The sequence below is a fragment of the Patagioenas fasciata genome, chromosome 6 (assembly GCF_037038585.1).
Source record: "Patagioenas fasciata isolate bPatFas1 chromosome 6, bPatFas1.hap1, whole genome shotgun sequence".
Lineage (NCBI taxonomy): Eukaryota > Metazoa > Chordata > Aves > Columbiformes > Columbidae > Patagioenas > Patagioenas fasciata.
In genome coordinates, this window is record NC_092525.1 from 20,061,754 (window position 1) to 20,079,014 (window position 17,261).

The window sequence follows — 17,261 nt, forward strand, 5'->3', positions numbered from 1 at the left end:
GCTCCCGGTCGCTGATAAGTGAAGGGCTGCACGCCGTGAGCGGGCTCAGAGCGCGGGGCGGGCAGGCGGCAACAGAGCGAATCCAGCCGCCGAGTGGAGGCGAGTAGAGCGGGCACAGCGCGGCCGCGGTCAGCACAGCAGTGCGGAGCCGGGGAGGGCGCGCAGGAAGGCGGGGAAAGTACTTGCGGCAACTCGTGGCGCCGGAGCAGCGTCCCGACCCCGCGGCGGCAGCAGCAGCAGGAGGGCGGCGAGGCGCCCAGCTGAAGCCCCGGGCCGCCGGGCCAGGCGGACTCTCAGAGCGGCGGCGGCAGGGACCGCGGGCCCGGCCCGCGCCGGGAGGACTCTCCGCGTCCGGCGAGAAGTAAGGCTCGGATTTCTCCTTCCTCCTTCCCTGCGCGGCCGGGAGGGTTCGGGTGGCCGCGCGGAGCGGAGCGCAAGCGGCGGCCGGGCAGCTTCTCCGCGCTGCCGCAGCTCCCGGCGCCACTCCGCGGACTGTGTTCTATGAGTGCAAAGATGGAGCCTACTTTCTACGAGGATGCCTTGAACGCCAGCTTCGTGCCGCCGGAGAGCGGCGGGTATGGATATAATAACGCCAAAGTGCTGAAGCAGAACATGACGCTGAACCTGTCTGACCCATCCAGCAACCTGAAGCCGCACCTAAGGAACAAGAACGCCGACATCCTCACGTCCCCCGACGTGGGACTCCTGAAACTGGCCTCGCCTGAACTGGAGCGGCTCATCATCCAGTCCAGCAACGGGTTAATCACCACCACGCCGACCCCGACGCAGTTCCTCTGCCCCAAAAATGTTACCGACGAGCAAGAGGGGTTCGCGGAAGGCTTTGTGAGAGCCCTGGCGGAACTGCACAACCAGAACACTATGCCCAGCGTCACCTCCGCTGCTCAACCTGTTAACAGCGGCATGGCACCTGTGTCCTCTATGGCCGGCAACAGCAGCTTCAACACGAATTTGCACAGCGAGCCGCCAGTGTACGCCAATCTCAGCAACTTCAACCCCAACGCACTCAACTCTGCACCTAACTACAACGCAAACAGCATGGGCTATGCACCTCAGCATCACATAAACCCCCAGATGCCGGTGCAGCATCCCAGGCTTCAGGCTTTAAAAGAAGAGCCTCAGACTGTACCTGAAATGCCAGGAGAAACTCCTCCCCTGTCCCCTATTGACATGGAGTCACAGGAGAGAATCAAAGCTGAGAGGAAACGCATGAGAAACAGAATTGCAGCATCCAAATGCCGGAAAAGGAAGTTGGAAAGGATTGCCAGGTTGGAAGAAAAAGTGAAAACTTTGAAAGCCCAGAACTCAGAGCTGGCATCCACTGCCAACATGCTCAGAGAACAGGTTGCACAGCTTAAGCAGAAGGTCATGAACCATGTCAACAGCGGGTGCCAGCTAATGCTAACACAACAGTTGCAAACATTTTGAAGAGACTGTCTTAAGTGAGAACTGTGGTATAGCTAAAACAAAAACCCAAAAGTGGCAGATGCATAAAGCTGATGGGGAAAGCTGAAAGGCTCAGTCCTGCCTGTGCTCTGCAAAGCGCATGTGTGGAAAGACTGGCGAGCCTTCAGCTCGAGTTAGTGGTGAAGTGGCCAGCACCACTCTGAGAAGTGCTATTCCTGCCCAGATGAGATGTCAGATCTTCGTTTAACATTGACCAAGACCTGCATGGACCTAACATTCAATGATCATTCAGTATTAAGGTTAAACTGCAATAGAAACTGTAGATTGCTTTATGTAGTATTCCTTAAAAAAAAAAAAAAAAGTGGGAGGGAGGTTTGTGGGAGGCTGATAAACAAAAAAGAACTGTTCTGCCTGCCTTCAAGTAAATTGTGTATGTACATATCTTTTTTATTTTATTTTATGAAAGTTGATAATTGTCAATAAACTACTTCATGACTTTGTAAGTTATTTTTATGTTGTTTATTTGGGCACTGCCCAGTATTGTTTGTAAATAAGAGGCTTTTTTTTTTTTTTTAGCACTCTGAGTTTACCATTTGTAATAAAGTATAATTTTTTTAATGTTTCTGTTTCTGGAGAAAAAATCTAGAAGGTTCTATTATATTTAAGAAAAATAAAATAATTGAAATGCATTTCCCCCTCACACTTTTTTTTTGTTAGTACCTGAGTTGGGAAAATGCTCTTTATGCTAAGTTTTAAAGGGTAAGGATTATGTTAGACTCACTATGTAACTACAGGCGTGTCCTGGAGAATGTGAGGAGAAGGAGAAGCCAGATTCTGATGACCAAACTAATACGACTTTTTGAATTGTTCTGAAGCTGTAGTTCCCCAATCATAACCTGAGTAGCTTGCTGGCGCTATTCTAGTGACCTGGTTTAGCCAGCTAATGTCAAACAGGTTGTAGAGTGGTAGAAAGGCAGTGTAAGAAATTGCTCCATAATTGGAGCAACTGGCTGCTTGACCTGACATGCTTTCATGCTTTTTATTAAATTAATGTCCTCAAGAAGATAAGGCAAGTGACTTTATTAAAAAAAAAAAAAAAGTGCTATAGCCTTAAAAAATAGAAACATTTACCTTTATTCCTGTGTGTCTTCCCATGTAGGAGGTGATCTTTGTTTATGACAATACTGCTGTCAACAGGAAAACAATTCTATAACCCTTTCCCTGTCTTGATCCTTTCCCTTTTGGGTGTTACTCTGGGTTCTAAACTTTTTAGCAATTGAAAAGCTGTGAAAACTGAACCTAGTGCAACATGAAAAGTGCAGTTCGTTGAAAAACAGCAACTCCTGTTCCTTGTTTTCAGCAACTTTTTAAAAATAGCAGCTTCTCTCGCACTTCCCATGTATTTTTTAGAAAAATAATCTTGGTTTTTAGTGACACTATAAATATATACCTGAGAAACTTGCTACTTAACTCATGGGGGGGGGGAACAATTATTATACCAGGATTTTCAACACTGTACCAAATTCATTTAGTTCAATAAGCATATATTTTAAAGGAGACCAGATGTTTTCCTGCTTGCTGTCTAGAGCCAAACATCTAAGAGGAAATGGATAGTATCAAAAGATAGCCAGAAAATATTAGAAATTGGCTATTAGTGAATGCTAGTATTTTTAGAGCAGGCAGTCTTAAAAATGTGTTTTTTCCTTAGAATAGGAATAAGGATAATTTTAGCTGAAGTGAGAGTTTTATTTAAGGTCACTTCACAAGATTACATCAATGGAGATACATATACACTTTTACTGTTACCAAAATGATACCCTGAATCTTGCAACTACTGTGGGTCACATCCTTACAGGAAGCTTAGAAGTATCCTTCCTCTAATTTTTTTTTTCCTACTCCCATATTATATGCATTTTATCATGATGGGTTGTTTTAATCTTTAAAATATAATAATATGGTAATCTCCTTTCACAGCATAATCCAAGTGTCAAGGTAGGCACTGTTTAGGTGGTGTTTGCTGCTGTCAGAGGAATACAACTGTAATAACACCAACCAAACAAAGGGTTACTAGGAGGATACTGTAGTTTGCCAAGAGTACATTCTGCTGATGTCAGCAACCCGGAAGGTAAGTTGATTTTGACCATATGTAGGAATAGACAGCAGAGGGATAATACACAGCATTGCTGGGTGTGGTTTTACAGGGATTTAGCAAGTGCCAACTAGCAAAATAAGCAGGGCAAGGAGATAAATTACATGCAAAGGTGCATGTTTAACTCCCAACAGTGCTGGGTTATGGAATTGATGTTACTAGCAAGCATTTTGCTTAATGACCTAATTACGTAAAAAATAAATACATTATATAAAATACTATGTTAATTAAATGCAGCTGAGTGACAGTCTGCTCCACCCTATCCTAATACGCACACAGAGACATTTAGCGTTGCAGTTATGTGTTTTCTCTCTCAAGGATGACATTCTGTAGCACAGGCAAAGAAGTTACTGCGTAATAGCACAGCTAGTTAAGTGGGCATCCTCTAACGGGTTGGCTTCTGAGCCATGAGTTCCTTGACTTGGTCCAGCTCAGGAGGTACTGGTGTCCCATCACGGAATCTGCTGTTAAACAAGGCGTTTTAATGCCAGCGATGCAGTTTCACAAGGAGAAGAGGGGCGACTACGCTGAACACTTTCTTTGGTCCCACAGCTCGTTTGAACATCAGGCCTAAGACAAGGCAAAGTAAGTTTATGTTCCCTCCACCTCCATCTGTTTTGTAAACAGTGTGGTGGGCTACGAATTAAGCACTCTTCGTATATTACTGGATCACTCGGTGATCAATATGCACAACTGTAATTAAAGACGTGCATGCATTTGTATGTGGTGAAATGCAAAGTTTTAATGGTTACTTAACTGCTGAGATTAAAATTGCTTAATGCATTATGTGCCTTACTACTATAAGGAATGGTCAGGTCTCTTTGAGATTCAGAGAGAAACTCTCTTTTTGTTGCCCCAGCTGTACTCACAAGGGAATATTTTGCAAATAACAGCATTGTGAACATGTATTTTGTTTGGCTGTGCGTGTTGTCAACGGATTCAGGAAGTGAAGTCAGAAAAGGCAGGGTTTCAAACAGGGCAGGCTACACAGAACTGCCTAGGCAAAGAGCCTCTAATCAGAACAACATGTTTGGGACACAGAAATACTAATTAGAATTTGGGTCTGTACTAAACCAAACAAAATCCTCACACTTCTATTCCATGAACAGAAGTGAGCTACATGAGGGGTTTGGCCATGATGTCTCACTGAATAATTTTAAATCCAAAGTAGCTGTCATTACAGAAATAACAGTAACAATCTAACTTTTTCTACGGTGGGAAAGAGTTACATACCAAGAAGTTTCAGAACACAGTAGCAGTTACTAATAGACTCCCCATTCTTGAATTGCCTACATTTCCTGACCTCAAAACACGGCACTTTACATATCAGTCTAAGGCAGCACATACCCATTTAACAATGAAGTCTGGAGACCAAGAGATGCCTTAGCTATCTTTCCATCTTACAGGAAGTTGTCAAGAAATCCAGATAATATCCCTCCAAACCTATTGGAAAAAGAACTGCCAGTTTTTTTTTCCCATGCAGAAGCCTATGAAATCCATTCTAATAATTACTTTCTGAAAAAAGTATATAGGCCTTTCAATGAAGTACATTGCTGCATAAGCATTAATGATCTTACCCCACAACTCTGCAGGAAGCAAAGAATCTAACTTACAGACACGCAGGCTACTATACATCAGGCTTACATCATTTATCTAGTATCGCACAGCACTTACGGACACTGCACGGTGGAGTGTGGAGCCTGAACCAGTGTCAAAATCAGAAGTTATAGAGCTGGATCCACACAATGCTCTGCCTGAGCCAATAACCCTGACCAAGGCTCTGGGGTTATCAGTCCAGGTAGCATCACTGCATCGACTGTGGAGGTAGATGGACCAGCTCAGGCTGGAACAAGCTCGGGCATCGGTAGAGTGCACCACAGAGTATGGTGTACCATGTCCATGAGAAGCACAAGGCAGAACTGAAAAAAAAAAACCCTCTATCTTTAATATCAAGCCTAGCGCTTTCTCTGTTTTCCATCTCTTCCTCTCTAGCCCTATCCCTAAGACTTAGGTGTAACAGTGTAGGGTTACCCACATCAAGAAACTAAAACCAGTTCAGGCAAAGCTCACTGTGTAGAAAAAAAAGGTTGCAAACATCATAAGCAAACACAAAACATTGCTGACAGGCAGATGGACAGCAAGGAAATAATATTTGAAATTATCACATACACAAACCCATTATGAAACAGAATATATCTTAGTAACATCTAGCATTAGGCTAGGGACAGAAACAAGGTAGTATTAGCCTTCCAACCAAAGCAAAGAAAAATTAAAAATGAAGGTGGTTTGCTTTTTGAGACAGTAATACTTCCAGGAAAGCGCTTGTTCTTTAGAATTACACACACTGCCAACACCAGTGTCTGCACCCAAGGACTGGTCGCAATCCTAATTCTACACATATACATTATTGTTGAGATGACATTATAATATATCCTCTGAACAGAGAATGGTGCTTCTTACAAAGAGAACTTGTAGAAAGTCATCATATAATTTACCATGAAAGCCTTTGACTACTTAAACAGTTTTAGAGTGGTTTTGCACAGCAGGGCCCTTTTTTTCCAATTTTGCACATTATTCTTGGCAGTACATTTTTGTTAAGGAACAATGGAGCTACAAAAATCAAATTAGCTGTTCACCATGGTCCCTTCTGTCCTTAAATATTCTGAAATACTAGAAACACAGTTACAATGGGGAAGAATGCCTTTATAAAAAGTTGACTAAATATTGAAAGCACTGCTAATTTTCTTAGTTATGGAGTGACAACAGACATTAGGAGAAAAGAAAACAAAAACCTAATTCACAAAAAATAATGAAGTGAGTGACCTATTTCTGAAATCCAATACAGAACTTGATAGGTTATAATGGACCTGATCAATCCAAATCTCTACAAAATACCTAGAAACTAGCTCTGTAAACAAAAGTGGAGGAAGAACTAATATTTCTTTTCCTCGGTCTCACAATTATTTTTGAGCCTTGCATTCTCCAAGGAATCTTCAGGCTGATTTCTTAAACAAAAGCACCAATGACTTGGTAGAAATTCCTCTGAATTGTGAGCTTTGTTCTTTATTCTCTTTTAAATTAAAACAAATTCCTGTGAAACCTGGCAGCATAACACCGAAGACGTGGGAAACAGGACACAATTCCAGCAGGTGGAGCTCAAAAGCAAACAGTCCTGGAACAAGCTGCACAGATGTCTGCAACAGGAGCTTTTGCACAGATGATGGTGTAGTAGCCAGAAAAGTCTTCAGATGAAAGTCACCGTCATGCAAATGTACTAAAAAAGATTAACAGCTTCCCTGTTCCCCAATCCTGCATCATTTTAATCATGGAATAATCAGTTATTTCAGAGGACACTAAGGGTTCAAAAAACAGTGCCCATGGCTATTTTCCAGAATTCTCATCCACACGATTCACCAATGGGCACGACTTTAAGATATCTGCTGTTGTCATGGAGGTAAGAAGTTTTGAATTGCCACTGAATGGGTTACCAATAGGTTTAAAAGCATGGCTTAGCACTACCAAAATTGGAGCCTACCTATTTGGAGTGATGTGATTCTCAAAGTTGCTGACCTCTGTGTCACTACAAATCAAAGCACCTTGGCAACTATGAAAATTTCATTTTCATTTGTGTCCAAAAGTAGTTCTAGAACTTTTAACGGTGTTAAAAATTGTGAGCTAGTGCATCTACCTCACAAGCTCTGGTTCTTGTTTTATTTTCACCTTGAGAAGTCAAACACATAAAGTTCCTTTTTAAATGAAGCCATAACATGTTAATGATATAGCTCAGGTTTTCTTCAGTTTTAACTCCTGATGCCTAAGTTATGTAGCTAGGTTAGGAGGCACCACAGGTTCTCCTTATCGTTAAAAGAAAAGAACAGGCTTCTTCAGAGAGTGATCTGGGTAAACTAAATTGCTAGTTGGAAATGCCTATGCCTCAGCAGTCTACTTTTTTTAACTTGGGAGCCTCTAGTCATATATGAAGAAAACAGAGTGTAATGATTACCTCATTAGCATCAGGAGATACCTCCTTCTACTAAACAGAAAAGTTCTGCAAATATCCACCACGTTAGTGCTCAACAAATTTCTGTATGCAAAGTTTTACTCTACTGCATCATATATATAATGTATGCTCTTTTTTTTTCCTATAAAAACACTAAGGTACCCCAAACATTAACTGTTCAAAACTCCTCAGAAGAAATAATTAAACCCAAGACTTACTCTGAACCCTCTAGTGGTGCATCAGGGCCCTAATCAAGATACGATCTTTATCATGCTAAATAATTACCAAGTGTCTAACCCAAATACCTGAAGGGAAAATAACGAACCCAAATTCTCAAGGCAAAATCCATCTCTAAGTTTTCTTGTTTGGCTTTGCTGTCATACAGATTGTCTGTCCTTTCTGCTTCCTGACTGAACCAGACAAAGTAGTTCTAAATATATTCTAATTAGTTAACATAGTGCTTTTATATGCAAAATTTAATAAATAAATAAATAAATAAACAGACACACACAAAAAAAAACCCACACACAACACAATATGACACTGTGCACTAAGTATAGCTGACTTCAGTACTGACAGCACAGGTTACAGTTAGTCTGCAACAAGGTTCTGACCAAAGCTAGCCCTGGAAAAAGTAAAGAGCAAAGTTTCCTTCTTTAAAATGATGGAATGTGAACAGAATTTAGTGGTCTTTGGTCAGGTTCCTTCGCCTTGAAGCAGAGATTTCTAAGATTTTCTGTCTTAGCAGTGCAGTACTTCAGGTAGCAGCACATCTTTCTCTGATTTCCTACCACATTAGGCTGTGACCTGTGGAAAAGCAGGCTGTTTTTCCCTATGCAGATTAATCTGTGCTTTCAATATATTAACTTGGTTAGAGACTTCTGAATTTTATTTCCCATTTCTTCTTTCTCCAAACCACCTAAGTATATTTAGGGAAGTGCCCCAACTAAGCTTCACAACTACTGACATTTTTTGCTTCTGTGTAATTTTGCAAAAGTAACAATAAAGTTGACCAATTTGATTCTTTCTCAAAATACTGATTGACAGTCACAAAAAAAGTAGTACAAGTCCAAAGGATGTCGGATATACCAGTTTGGGAAATCAGGCCACTGATAAGTATTGGAAAGAAAACATGTTTAAAAATCATACTATCTTATGTTGGGAAACAGGGATGTCAGAATTTCCAGAGCAGAAAGAAAGAAAATGAGCAAGGGCAAAACATTTTGTCCCAAGGGATTTTTTTTCTTATCAGGAATTTACTTAGGCTCAGACCAAAGTTTTATTTGCATAAGAAAATTACATGGCTCTAGCTCTTTAAAAACCGATTGTTTCAAACTGCTACACAAGCATGCACAGTCTTACTTTACTGATTTTGATATATATTAGATCTTTGGTGCATTACCTCGAGTAGCTTTAGCTGTGGTGTTTTGAGAAGCTACCAATAAAGCAGTTTAGGTTTATAGGCCCATTTGCGGAGGGCAGCTGCTGAACAGTTGGCCAGTGCTGCTCCAAAGGCTCTGCTGCCAGGCGAGCACTGACAGATCTGCCTCCTGGCCTATGGGGAGCTCAGCTTTGATGCGTGTAAGCATTTTTTTCCCACCGGTGCCAGCCTGGGCAGCCACCTTTCCCCTCCTCTTTTGTCTCTTCCACCCCCTCATTTGTGCTGGTAGCACTTTTTGGAATATTGCAGGATACTTCTTTTAATCTGTATTGCTTCCCTTATTTGGTTAACTCCACAAGTCTACAAACACCTGAAATGATGGGGAGCAATAGGGGAGGTGGAACATAAATGCAGGTATGAGCAGTAGGGATGTGGCATCTTCTGACAGAAATGCTCACCAACAATCTTCAAATTACCAGAGATTGAGTCAGAACTTTTAAATTAATTCTTCCCAATCTAAACTACACTACTAAAATGCCTGGGCAGATTTTGCATCAGTTTCAATAACTTAATTCGAATTCACACTTTTGGTTAAACAAGCTCAATTTCCCATATGGACAAACCTATAAAACGTGGTTTGAGTTTCACAGTGAACATTTTTTCATGCACCCATTAACTTGAACAAGAACTGTGAGTCCTTAATATACCTGCTTATAAAACTGTTTATGTTAGATGACTAACTTTATGCATATATATTTAAAATTATTTAAGAGGGCAGTGAGGTTATTATTCAAAGTCTTATAAATGGAGTATCTTGCACATGTTCCTGATATTGGTTTCCATGTCTGTTTTGAATTTACTCACAAAATACACCAGCACACCTCAAATTAGTTTCAAGCTATTTCCTTGCTCTCCTTTGTTTACTGTGTTATCATTCTTCTGTGCAGAAATTGCTTCTGTGTTTCTCACTGGACAGGAAATGCCAGATTGGCAATAACAGAAAGGCTTGGGTTTTAACTTAATGTTAACTGTTGTTTCTTCCATGGTTATGTGCCCTTGTGATGAATGTGGCAACTTGTTTAACAAAATGCTCTCACAGTTGCTATCTATAATACCTATTTGCTCCTATTATAGCAAAGCCAGTTACATTTCCAATCCATCTCTAAAGGTAACAATGACAAAGTATGATGACAAAAGCAACAAAGCAATAAGCTCAGGAAAGCAAAGATCTTACAAAGTTATCCTTTTCCTGTTAAACAGCTTGATTACCAAATCTGTTGCAAATTAGGAACACCAGCATCTCCGGTGAAGAATAATGCCTGCTGATTTTCCAAAGCCTTTCTAATGGTATTCTCTCCTCATAGTCCCACACATGATTTTTCTGTAACCACTGATCATGGGAAGTACAAGTGAGATCTACAGTGCAGAAGCGAAGTACTGAACTTAATTCTCCCTATTTCCAGGCAGTCCAGGTTTTGGCTTAAAAAACAAAACCAAAAAGCTCCAAACCAAAGAAGTATGTCTTGGCTTTAATCCTCTCTCTGTTTTGGATCTTCAGAATAATATTGACTTAATAGAGATCTACACTCTGACTTAAATGACTGTATGATTCTGTGAGTCTACCCAATAATTCAGTAAGCTAAGGCAGTCTGTTCCCTAACAGTCTATGAGTTGAAAAAGTGAAGTTTTGTAAGCATAGGCCAAAAACAAACAGAAACTCTCCATGTAGCCAGTGAAAAAAATAATTTTTGCCTATACAACCAGAAATGTTTATTTGTAGTGGTAAGGTTCCAAAGAACATACAAAGGGCTCTTGAAATTCGTAAGAAGAGTCAGAATAAAAGTAGAACTCTCAAATACTGAGAATGTTTAATGGCTTTCCATTTCTTTTATTGTCATCCATCAGTATTTGCATAATCTAAAGCATATCACCTATGACCAATTACATAAAATGTATTCTGATTAATGTAATAAATCACGTTAAACTATATTTAAACATTGCTGTATTTTGATCTAAACCTGGAGTACTATGATTCACAGCATTACCAAAAAACTCTATGATTCTTTAAGTTCATTTGCTCAATATATGCTTGCCATGCCTAACATCACAAGCCTCATCCTGATCTTGAATTTAGCCATTATTTGATACTTCGTGCTCTGGGATTCCTTTCTTAAGTCTGAAAACTTAATTTAAGCCAGCTGTTCCACAATAACTCAACATGTGTGGGATTTTCCCACTAAATGAAAATGATAACAAGGATTTTTTTTTTTTTTGTTAAGATTTATAATATCTTTAGACAAAGAAGGTATCAAAGTTGGTTCACCCATGTAATATGAAAATGAACCCGTGCACCACAGCTGTATTTGTTACTTTCATACCTTGACCATGTTATGGTTTAGTTTACAAAGTTATGTTGCTTTTTTAGCTTCCCATTTTTACTGAGCTAAACAGTTTGATGCTGATGATTAACATGTGAATATTAACATATTTGCCCTTTCAGCATCATGGTCTGAGCCATTCTTTAAGGCAGGAGCATGCCGCTGGCACTGAAGTTCACGTGCCATAAATCCTCCTCTGAGCACCATGGTAGTGCCACTGCCATTCACACACTACCATCACAGCAAATTGCTCTTTGTAGTAATCTGCTGGTGTATGTACATACACATATGCATCTATAGAATGCTACCAGTGTATTATTAAAATACAGAAAACTTTTGCAGTGAAATATAGTTTTTCAATATCATTTTGATCACAAGAAATTGGGAAATGGGTTCTATTAAAAAAAAAAGAAAAAAAGCACTGTCGTATCAGATGCAATAGCATGTAAAGGGTTAAAAATCAATGCAGTATTTAAGAGTAACAGAATATTTTCCTGTAAACTCCTTCTATGGTGTGATCTAGGGGAAGGTCCAACTTAAATGCTGGATGTTCATACAGGATTTCCTATGACTAATGCTGTCAGCATTCAAAACTTTTGATTTAAAATGTGGGTGTTCTGCACAGATAGGAAACCTACCATTTAAAATTTCTTATTCTAAAATGAATGAAAATCACTCTGATTTTCAGATTCATTTTCTGTGCGTGGAATGATAGCATAAAATAAGGAAGTCACTAAGTGGCATATGCTGGGGTTGCCTGCCAAGCTCTTACACAAGGCTTGTGTATCTGGATAGGATTCACAGGAAGCTTGTATAGGAAGGCCTTTTCCTTCCTTATTTTTGAAAAGCTTTGTTGGATGGAAATTATGTCAGTGAGTCAAAGAGGGGAAGGGGGAACAAACTGCCATCCTGGTGGTTTTGGTGCCAATCCATGCAAAACTGAAAATCACATCTAGATAACATTAATGCAACCCATTGTAAAATAAACTAACAAAAAACAAGCCTACAGAGCACAAAACATGTTTAACAGTTTTTTATTTAAAAGATTCAAAAATAAAGTAATACAGGTACCAAACCAAAACAGCACCAAACCAAAACAGCATGGGAAGTGCAAATCTTGAGATGTAATCTGCTATAATTAAGTTAAATTTGCCAGTATTTCTAGCAAGTTTGCCATGGCCATGTATGGTCTGTAATAGGTTTGCTCTGAATTCTATTGCAAGCTCTGGCTGTTTCAGATAAATTTTAAATATTGATATTTTGTTGAATTAAACACAAAGTTACTAATATAGCTTGAGCTGTCACTATAGTATCCCTTATTTCACTTCTTATGTCATGTTGATCCGATTTTCATGATGCTTTATTAACTTTTAGCTGAAATTAAGCTTTCTGTATGTCTTGGGAAAAAGAAGGTTCATTCTCTACCTTATGTCTTTATTTGCTGCAGCTAATAACTGCACAAGTACTTGTTAAAAATCACTATCCTTTCCTTAAGCTGGGTCTTCTAACATTGCTAGTGGGCATATTACTATCCTGTGTACTGTTACGTTACACATATTTAATCAAAGAATTTGGGGAACCACAGCAGCAGAAAATATACCTAGAGGCAAACTACAACAGGTGTAGATGCCTCTTCAGCATCTACCACATCACCTGGCAGGAGCCTCTAAAGTCTCACAGAACACAATTTAATCCTGAGAGCCTTGTAAATCCAGAACTGGTATTTAGGCAAGGGGAAAAACAACCACCTTAAAAACTTTCTCAAATAGGGAATGCCTCTACTGCACAGTAAAGGAGATAGAAATTGTGAGTGGGTCTGATGATACAGTAGTAACGGTGGAAGAGGAGACTCAAAAAGGCATAAAGCAGTAACATTCAAAGGATGAAGAGGAGAGTAATACAGGGGACAACAGAAGACATCAAAAGCATGGGAAAGAATGACAGAAGAGCATGCAGCTCTTGTAAACACTGCTGGTGGAGATGTGCAATTCTCCCCAGCTGGACATCAGAACCAGACATTCAGAGTGTAAAAGCTATTATTAAAATAAATGATGCTGGTACAATGAGTCAAGCTTGTGCTTTTACCACAGAGTAACTATAGCACAGGTAACAACTACAGGTATTCATCTGCTGTGAGAAAAGGCATTTCTAGGGGAAATGTAATCCATGCTGATGTGTTTTCATTGCTCCTGTGAGCAAAGCTAGTTGGGTGGTTTGTTTGCTTGTGGGGGTTTTGTTGTTGTTTGATTTTGGGTTTTTTTAAACCAAATGCCTCTTTATGCAGTGAACATTTTCCTGCTCATAGTGCAGACAACAGGAGTAAGGAATAAAATAATTAATTCCAGGAACAGGAAAAGAGAAGTCTGAAATGAAAGCTCCAGTTCAAATGAGACTGCACGTGATTTGCAAAGTGATGGAAACTGAGGGGGCAGCTAGGTCATGCCTTTCCCCTGCTGTATGAATCACTCTTTGAATGGAAATTTGAGTAGGAAGACATAATGGCTTGGGAACAAAGAGAGCTTCTGGAATATCACAGGTGCAGCTGAACAGAGAAGGATGTTTTGAGATATGCCAAGGAAAGCAAACACCATGAATCTGGAGGAGTTGTCAGGATTTTGTGATTTAGGGAGCTATCCAAATCAACAAGGGTATTTGTCACAGAGTCAAACTGACAGGTGAATAGATGAGGTCCTGATTCAGTGCTCCACTTAATTCCTTAATGCTAAAACATAATTCACAATTCAGGAAAAGACAGGGGGTGCTAATATCCTACTAAACTTTCTGAGAGGTAAACTTGCAGTTCACTGAGGCATCCTTCTATAGTCAGATGTATAATTACATACTTTGCTGAACTGGAATTAATGTGAGGTGCAGAAATCCAGATTTGGACATACAAGAAGACACACATTCTGGAGGAACAAAAACAGCCAGACAAAGCCAGAGGATTCCAACAGAAGACAGGGGAAGCTGTCAGAACTGGAAGAAGATAACATTAAAGAATAAACTCTATAAGCTTAAGAAAACCCTCTAGCACTGAGAAATACTGCAAAACTGAACAAAAGGCATCACCAAACTACAGAATTTTTAACAAATCAAAACACTACTATGAAAGAAACAATTACATGCCAATGACTTTCTAGCATTGCTGTACCAGGAAAGTTAAACTTAATTTTGATGTGTAATATAAACTGTATGCAACTAAAAATCCAAGACAATTTTAACTAGTTGATCAGCATAGAGCACAACTGAATGATTATAAAAGTAGACAGAAAAAAAAAAAAAAGCCTCCATATCTTTTTTTCAGAAGAAGGAAGAAGGGAAAAAAGGTGTTTACAAGCAAGCTCCTTGAGTAATTTGAACTGTCTAAAGAATAGACAAGTGCTACACATAAGGAGATTTAGAATAGTAAAGATGTACTGGGGATGGATATCTCAATATTAAGACAAGTAGAATGTAAATAAAAAATTTTTTTTGGCTATTTAATTTGAAAAAACAAACAAACAAAATCAACTTTCCTCTTCTCTAAGTATAGACTTCTAGACAAAGAAAAAGTAATGGAGGAAAGCTAAGACAGAACTGCCAGTTAATCTTTTTTAATCCTGACTTGCTTTGTCTTTCCATACTGCAGTGAGCAATGCTATCGAAAAACTGAGAATTAAAGAAGTAAGGTAGGAATTACAGTCACTCAAGGGTCACAAATGAGCTTGCACAGGTTTGGTTTGGGGTTTTTTTGTTGTTGTGTTTTGTTTTGGTTTTGGTTTTTGTTGTTGGTTTGGTTTGGTTTTTTAATGGTGCTGATTATTATCAGTCCTCTGTAAAACTGCGGCAACAAGAAAAACCTAAAGGACTCAAAAGACTCACAATGCAATAGCCACCTTCCCAAGCTCAGACAGAAGGGAATACAGGAACCATTTTCAAGGTAAACAGACAGAAAAATGAGAAACAAAGCTAGAATATCAAGGGGGAAAAGAAAAAGAAAAAAGGGAAAAATTAAAAAAGCTTATGGAGGCATGAAAACAGAGCTGTGAAGCTGTTAGGCCCAACTGTTTCAATCTCCCTCTAATAGATTTAAAGAGGGAATTAAATGAGCCCCTATTCCCTAATATCCGCTCGCCCACTCACAAGACTACAGTATCTTTTTTGCTTCTGGTGGAAAGCAGAAAGATGGTGCTAAGCTTTAGAAACTAAATCTTATTATCATTAACTCAAAAGACATACTGCAATTTTTTACAGAGTAATTGTAACATAATTTTCTTACCAGAACTAAAAATACTTATATTGTTTTCCACACTGAATTGAAATAAGTTTTCTCTTTCTTCAAGTTCAGAAAAAAAACAGCTGTGGAACTAAAATAAATGTATCTGAAAATTCTTTTGACATAGTAAATAAAATTTATATACATTTTACTGTAAATGGATTCCTCAGAGAGAGCAAAATTTCCAAGTGTGTCTGTGTAGACTTCATTAGCAAGACATTGTTTAGGTAAATGTCTGTACTATGTCTGATGCTTGACATCTAACTGTAATAACTTAATAAATAACAGCAATTAAAACTGCTTTATGATGTGGCAAAACATTATTTCCTTTCAAAGTCACGTTAGTCTCTATTCATATCTAGAGCATTTGATAATCAGTAAGAACAAAATTCTGCTTGTGTACTGATATAAATGCAGAATAGTTTTTCACAAAATACATCTACAGAGAAAATCTGGCCAAAAGGCTTCTGTGGGAGATCCAGTGGTACCACCATATCCACCTTCTGGGAGTATTGGTGCCAGTAAGATTACAGGGGATGTCACAAGGATCTTGCTCTTCAACGGTTAAAGAGCTTCTACAAAGTATTTCCTTCTGTAAGATTTCACTGACAAAGTGTGTGTTCCTGACTCAAAACCACAAGGGCTTATTTGGTTTGAAATGGAAAAAAAAGTGCCCATTTTGGAGGAATGAGTCCTCTCTCCATTTGGTTTTGCTGAGACTTGAAGCTGCCTCAGCATTTAGTAACTTAATACTTTTACATCATTTACATTTTATGCTAATGATATGTGGGTTAGTGTTTTGCCATAACCGCTTTCTATTAGCATTGGTCTGAAAGAAACTCTAAAATGATAATTATTGTAAAAAATCGTGACACTGGTACAACTTTAAACCAATGAATTGGAAAACGTTATCTCCTGATTAGCAAAATTAGTATTAGTGTCTATACAAGTTTATTCAATAGATTAACAGGAATGTTAGTTCTTAAATTTAAATTAAGCTTATGATAATAAAGACTTCTGCAGAATAAATATTTACAGAAATAAAGGACTAGTAATAATCATCATTTAGATGCAGAAATGTTAATTTTTTTTACATTGTACTATGAAAATTACAGTAACTAAACCTAAATTTCATCATATCATCACTAACATTTTTTCTATTTCAAACCAACTTTTACTTTATTTATTATATCCCAAAACAAGAACATTACTTTTCCTTAGCCCTATGAAGCTGAAAAAGAAAGTTTTTTTTCTTTCTACCTCCACTATGCAGCTTCTCAGAAAACTATCTGGCAAGTAATTCCATGAAGAACTTTGGAAAAATACTTAAATCTAATTATTCAAAAATCTGAATGGCAAAAAGAGGTTTCTAAGTCACTCTCCTTAAACTTCACCAATATATGCGTGTTAAACTGAAAACCAATCCTAATACTCACTTTGGCTGAGTTAGGTACGTTAAGCCTTGTTCTTACAGTTCGATCCAGACAGCCAACCTGTTCTACCTGTGGCACTTTGTAGCTGTGTATTATCCACTTAGAGTTACCTCAGGTTGGGAACCTCATAAAAATACACGTTAATCTTCAGAAAAAAAGAACATTTTGGATCATAGAGGTGCAGCGCTTAACACATACTTCACTTGTTTATACTTGAGGAAATAGTACTGTAGTGTTGGG

At 38.8% G+C, this 17,261-nt stretch overlaps 2 protein-coding genes across 19 annotated transcripts in view; one reads left to right on the forward strand and one right to left on the reverse strand.

Annotated features, from left to right (window-relative positions):
- Positions 1-17,261, reverse strand: part of FGGY (FGGY carbohydrate kinase domain containing) — a 309,381-nt gene that overhangs the window by 282,534 nt on the left and 9,586 nt on the right. The gene's annotated exons all lie outside the window — the stretch shown is intronic.
- JUN (Jun proto-oncogene, AP-1 transcription factor subunit) lies at positions 31-1,928 on the forward strand. Its single transcript, XM_065842588.2, has one exon. The coding sequence runs from the start codon at positions 502-504 to the stop codon at positions 1,444-1,446; it is 945 nt and encodes a 314-aa protein (XP_065698660.1). The 5' UTR covers positions 31-501; the 3' UTR covers positions 1,447-1,928.